This window comes from Nyctereutes procyonoides, unplaced genomic scaffold, assembly GCF_905146905.1.
Source record: "Nyctereutes procyonoides isolate TBG_1078 unplaced genomic scaffold, NYPRO_anot_genome, whole genome shotgun sequence".
In the NCBI taxonomy this organism is placed as follows: Eukaryota; Metazoa; Chordata; class Mammalia; order Carnivora; family Canidae; genus Nyctereutes; species Nyctereutes procyonoides.
The window spans coordinates 22,985,020-22,992,054 of NW_026575034.1; the positions used below are offsets into that span (position 1 = coordinate 22,985,020).

General features: G+C 35.9%; 1 protein-coding gene across 1 annotated transcript; it reads left to right on the top strand.

Moving 5' to 3' along the window:
* Positions 1-5,855: 5,855 nt before the first annotated feature.
* Positions 5,856-6,824, top strand: LOC129504891 (olfactory receptor 51G1-like). Its single transcript, XM_055317768.1, has one exon. The coding sequence runs from the start codon at positions 5,856-5,858 to the stop codon at positions 6,822-6,824; it is 969 nt and encodes a 322-aa protein (XP_055173743.1).
* The last annotated feature ends 211 nt before the right edge of the window (positions 6,825-7,035 follow it).

The window sequence follows — 7,035 nt, forward strand, 5'->3', positions numbered from 1 at the left end:
GTAGTGCACTAACAGTTTCCTGATTATAATATTAAATTTTCAGAATTAACCAGGAATGGTCTCCAATAGAATTGAATTCTGTCACATTTTGCTTTATTTAACTACAGAATGGAGAAAAGGGATAGAGGAAATCACATCTTCTTTCCCAAGAATAATTAAAATAAAATGGCCATTAATATCTTATGGTTCAATCTACCCATCTTCTATCTTCTTGCAGTAAAATACAAAAATTAGTAAAAAAAACATGTATTGAACATCCATAAAGCTATGTGAGTAGCATTGAGGCTTATCCTTTTTAATTCTTTTTTTATTTTTTTTTATTTTATTTTTTAATTTATTCCAGGAGAGTTAACATACAGTATTATATTAGTTTCAGGTGTGCCATATGTGATTCAAGGAACTCTATACATTATTAAGTACTATCTTGATAAGTCTACTATTATACTTCATTCCTTCACCTATTTTCCAACCCCAACCCACTTCCCTCTAGTATACTCCAGTTTAATCTCTTAGTTAAGTGCGGTTTTTTGTTTTGCTTCCTTCCCTTTTGTTTCTTAAATTCCTAAATCGACGTGAAAATATATGGTAATATATTTTTCTCCAATGAGTCATTTAATTTAGCTTATAGTTCTTAGATCCATTCATGTTGTTGCAAATGCCAATATATCATTTTTTGGCTGGTATTATTCCTATATATATATTCTCCATATCTTCTTTATTTATTAATCTATCAATGGACACTTGAGCTCCTTCCATAATTGGGCTATTGTACATAATGATTCAATAAACATAAAGGTGTATAGATTTTTTTGAATTAGTGTTTTTGTATTCTTTGTGTAAATACCTAGTAGTGGAATTACTGGATCATATTGTAATTCTATTTTTATATTTTTTTAGGAACCTCCATACTGTTTGCCATTTCCCATTTAATACTTAAGGAATTTCATGGGTATGTAATCATACCATGACACTGTTAAGAAAACAAGCTAAAAATGTTCATTTGCCTAAAACTATTCCAGTATGAATTAATTATACTGCAATTTGAACCCAAGAATAATTACAAATTTGTAATCTTTACATTAACATGTAAACTAAGAAGTTATATAATTACCTATTGTTAAGTCAGTAGTAACTAAGCTATTAGTAGTTAAGTTTCAGAAGAGTCAACTTAAAAGATGAGTACTCCACAGGGTTTTGTAAATGTAAAATGATATACTGCATTTAACACTGCTTTGAGCAGCATGAAACATTACTCAAATATCATAGATTTCTAAAGTTTGTTCAGAATATGGGACTCCTACATCTACTCTCTCACCAATTCCTTCCCTGGCCTTCCTCTAATGGACTGAACTAAGCAGAGATACCCATTCATGAAGCTGCAGTCTAGTCCCAAGGTATAACAGGGTAGAGATGTGGTGTTTGCAAAACAGGGGCAATTGTGCAATCTTAGGATTCATAGACCCTTTATTCTACTAAAGGCTTTAACCAGTTGGAACCCATCCACTCCTGCCATGTATCTAAGCTCAGCCAGCCATCAGAGATACAAAGTTTCCTTGAATTTGTCCACCTGAGTCTCCCTTAGGCATCCTCTGTTCCTGCGGAAATCCCCACTGTCTCATCCTGAGAACATTCATCCCTCAGGCCCATATGTTCCTACTTCTTAAGTAGCATTAGTGGCTATGGTTCCCTCAAGCTTCCAGGAACCCTATATAACCAGGAAAACCTTAAAGCTTCTTTTGCCTCAGATAGATAAACTGGCAACTTCCTATGCCCTTTAGAAAACACTATCTCCAACTGGAGCACTCTATGAGCGAGAAAGCAAAGCAGCAGAAGTTCATTATCATGGGGAAATAGAAGTGGCTATAGACTCAAGTAAGTCTGTTATGGGGGAGGAGGGCTAGGCTTGGAGGAAAAACAATTTTTCAATGGAAAAGAGGGAATAAAATGTAGGGTAAAGAAGAGATTGTAGGAAATTGGAAATAATTTAGAAAAAGTGAAAAGAGTGGATTTTGTTGGAAAAATGCATAATGTGGTACAGTAATGCAAGATATGTTTAAGTATTTTAGATAAGTGGACAGAGAATATTTGAATAGAATTATGAGAAGGAAACTTGGATTATTATACAAACAGAGGGAAACAATGTTTGTAGTTTGGTGAACAAGGGTAACAATAATATGTTTTGAGGTCAGAAATAGTAAAGCTTTCTGTGAGGCACTCTGGGGGATTTGAGCACAAAGGTAAAGAGGAAGAGGAGTAGGGGTAAAATCACATGTGCAAATCCACCTCCCTTTCCCCATATACTAGAAAGAAGGATCTTATTAGTAATGACAATAGCTTTCCTTTCATCCTGAGATCAGTAGGCAGTAGTTAACACATTTTAAACACAGGAATGATTTACCTTGCCTATGTCTTTCAAAATTTTTTGCTATAAGAAAAATTGACTTAAAGGGATGACACACAAAAAAGTAAGAATCAGATGAGTTAAATGGCTTGTAAAACAGTTTAGAAGAGAAATCATGACAGAGATAAAGAGCAGAAGTGAATTAGTTAAATACTTTGGATATAGAAGTAAGAGGGCACATCATTGATTGAATAGGAGTAAAAGGTTTGAATAATCAAGCATAATGCCTAGGTTTTGCATATTATTAACTACACAGCATGAGTTACATTTACTAAAATGGAACTATTAAGGCAATTATCAAGAATTCTTTCATGGCCATGTGATCTCTGCCTTTTAGACACACAAGCAGAGATATCCAGTAGACTGTTTTCTATATCCCCACTCTTGGAGATTCTCATAGGTCTCCCCACTTCACTCTTTTCTCTGACCAACAAAACCTTTCTTTCAAGACCTGCATCCCTCAATTTTCTTCTAGACCTACCTTTTGGGTAAAATAGTAAAGAAAGGTAAGAAAACAACACATGTGTTTTTGGAGGTGTTTGCAAGAAAGGACAAGGGTATTAGGGAACCTTCGTAAACATGTTCTGCACTCTGAGTGGGAAGGGCTCTTTGTGAATTATATCCATCACTCTAATTCCTAGTGTGTGACTAAAGGTCATCATAGTACAGAATTGGGACAACTCTCTGAAATAGTTAAAATGCTTCAGTAGCAGTTACAGAACCTTTAGAAGCAGGGGCTTAGATTCTAATTCTAATGATTATTTATATCTATCTATCATCTATCTATCTATCTATCTATCTATCATCTATCTATCATCTATCTATTTATCATCTGTTTTTAAGAGGAAGAAAATCTGAGCAGGAGGGCAGGGCAAAGGGAGACAGAGAGAAAATCTTTTTTTTAAGATGTCTTTTTTATATATATATAAATTTAATTTTTATTGGTGTTCAATTTGCTAACACATAGAATAACACCCAGTGCTCATCCCATCATGCACCCCCTTCAGTGCCTGCCACCCAGCCACCTCCACCCCCTGCCCACCTCCCCCTCCACCACCCCCAGCCCATCTCCCAGAGTTAGGAGTCTCCCATGTTCTGTCTCCCTCCTTGATATTTCCCCACTCATTTTTTCTTCTTTCCCCTTTATTCCCTTTCACTATTTTTTATATTCCCCAAATTAATGAGACCATATAATGTTTGTCCTCCAACTGACTTATTTCACTCAGCATAATACCCTCCAGCTCCATCCATGTCAAAGCAAATTGTGGGTATTTGTTGTTTCTAATGGCTGAGTAATATTCCATTGTATACATAAACCAAAATCTTAAGCAGGCTTCATGCTGGACATGGAGTGGGGCTCCATATCACAGCCCTGAGATCATGACATGAGCCAAAATTAAGAGTCAGGAACTTAACTGACTGAGCCATTGAGGTGGCCCTAATTCTAATGATTCTTGTGTTTGCTTTGTAACATTTCTGAACCTCAGGCTACTTATGTGTATCACGGTCTCTGTTGATATCATATAAATATTTAGTGGTTCAAACATAATACATACATAAATAATTTAAGGAGTCTAAAAGTATTCTTGGATATTGGGATATGATTATAATTCATGAATCAATTTAAGGAATTATATAATGATATGTCTTTCCTTTATGTAGAGATCTCCATTCATAGCCAAATTACTCTTGTGAAAGAATCATTGCATTATGAAGAATAGGTATAGATGGTTAAGCAACCAGGGCTTTAGTAACACACATATCCTGTGTTGTGACAGAAGGAAAATGTGACAGAAAGTATAGATGGGTAAGATATTGAACCAGTGAAGTATCTGAAGGAACTGAATTTATTGTTTGTTTTAACTTTGCTTTGGCACTGGGAACTGCATGTGGTGATAGATCAGAGCTCAAATGTTGACCAAGTTAGTCACATGGCCATAGTAAGCAGACTGGGGAAGCAGCCACTATTCTGGGGAATCACCATCTACGTGAGCAGAGCCCTGAAACTGATATTTATGAAAGCTATTCTTGTGCCTGTGTGACTTCAGAAAAACCACTTCAGTCTCTAAGCCTCAGTCTCCTTATCTATAACATGCCTCTCTTTTGATGTCATTGGAGATATTTTATAAATATCTAATATTTTACAAATATTATCATTAAAATGTAAAAATTCAAACTGAAAGAGGACTGGGATTGGCACTTTCATACATTATTTAGTGTAATTATCTGTACCATACTATGAGATAGGGTTTTTTTCACTTTGTAACTGAAATACATTAAAACTGAACGAGCAAAAAAGCAAATCAAGAAAATTAGGAGAATGGCACCAGATTGCTGCAATTATAATGGACCACTGAATCAGGGATGTGGGGGGATACTAACTTCATTCTAAGACCATAAAGACAGTGAGACTGTGATTGCTGGTATTTTTCTTGATTCTGTCAGAAATGGCCTAAGGCCATGTCCACATACAGGACCATTAGAAAAACAGTTGCGATTTCCAGTGACACCAAAAGAGAGTGTCCCGGATCAGCAAGACTGATGTGGCTCACAAATCAATTGCATCAGTGGAAAAAATGTTAACAATTCACTTAAGTAAAACTCTGGCCTGACTGCAGTACAAGTACACAAGTACACAAGAACCTTGGTGGAGAATATGAAATGGAAAGCAAACCCCAAATACCCATGACTGACTAAATGAGGTAAATGTTCAGATCCTTGTGGGATTCTGGTTCCCATTTAAACCAGTTTGAAGGCTTATTTATTTCCCTCTCTAATTGGTAACCACACTCACTACATATACAATGTTTTTGAAGTCATATCATTCATATTTTATGAAATATCCATTCATATTTTATAAAGGGATTCAATTAGTCTTGTGGGTTTTTTCCATTGGAGATAGCTAACTCTATGCATTTATTGTCTAAGCTTTTTCTGACATTCCTTCTAGAATGTTTCCATCAAGTGTCCATGTCAGAGGAAAATTAATGGTTAACATGGGTAGGTCAGGGGCTTGGAAAATATCCTTACCTAATGTCATACACAAAAATAAATGGCAAGTAAACAATGAATCTAAAAGTAAATAGAAACAAACCAACCTATCAAAATATTAGTAGAAAAGATAGGAGAATGTATTATAAATTTAGAGGAGGAAAGAGAATCCTGTGAATGACTCAAAATCCAGAATCAATAGAATAAATGACTGATTAAAAAACTACATAATAACCATAATCCACTTAAAAGGTTAAAAAGTAATACATTAAAAGAAGGTGGTGTGTGTGGCTAATTTTTCAAAATCATTTTCCAAACTGTATAATGTCTCTACAAAGCAATAAGAATTAAGAAAACACCTAACTTAGAAATGTAAGTTGCTGTTTTCTCAATATTGTGTATTTTTCTTCCTTCTAGGAGCCTACATTTTTACCGTAGGAAAATGGCTACATGGGACAGACTCATGACAGGCTCTAACTCCAGTACTGAACAGTCTGTTTTGTTTTACCTCACTGGGATTCCTGGCTATGAGAATATTAATCACTTTATTTCCATCCCTTTTTGCATGTGCTACCTGATTGGAGTAGTGGGCAACTGCACAATCCTTTACATCATCCGCACAGACAAGAGTCTCCACAAGCCCATGTACTACTTCCTGGCCATGCTGTCCCTTACAGACATGGGCATGTCCTTTTCTACCCTGCCCACAGTATTAAAAATCTTCTGGTTTGATGCCAGGGAGATTGAGGTGAATGCTTGTGTGGCCCAAATGTATTTTATTCATACTTTTTCTCTGATGGAGTCAGCTGTGCTTCTAGCCATGGCCTTTGACCGGTATGTTGCCATTTGCCATCCTTTGAGGTATTCCAGCAAACTCACCCCACAACGCATTATCTATATAGGGGTCTTCATTATATTCAGATGCTCCATTGTCCTCCCTGTTGTTCTTGTTCGTATTCCTACATTTTCCTTCTGTCATTCCCATATCCTCTACCACTCTTTCTGCTTGCATCAAGAAGTCATCCATTTGGCCTGTGCTGATATCTCATTCAACATTTTATATGGCTTGTTTGTTGTTGCATTTTATTGGGGTGTAGATTCTCTAGGAATTTTGTTATCTTATGCTTTCATCTTCCATTCTGTGCTAGGCATTGCATCCCAGGGAGGGAAGCTCAAAGCTCTCAACACGTGTGCTTCCCACATTTGTGCTGTGCTCATTCTATATGTGCCCATGATAGGGCTATCCTTGGTGCATCGTTTCGCAAAACACTCCTCCCCCATTGTCCATATAACCATGGCTAATATTTACCTGCTAATTCCACCAGTACTTAATCCAATTATTTATAGCATCAAGACAAAGCAGATTCGTCAAGGTTTTCTAAGGATATTAGCACCCAAAAAGGTTGGGCTTTCTCACACTTGGAAGGGATAAGATTCTCTCTAATTTTGACCTTTGCATCCATGACCTTCATTCTGAAGATAACCAGTTTAGAATTTCTTGGACACATTTGGTGCATATTGAGTATGTTATAGTTAATAAATTTTACATTTATCTATAAGAAAAATATTGTAATTTTTTCTATCATTACTTTCTAGCTTTAAAGTATCTCAAAATCCTGGTACAAAGAGGTTTAGAAAGAGGA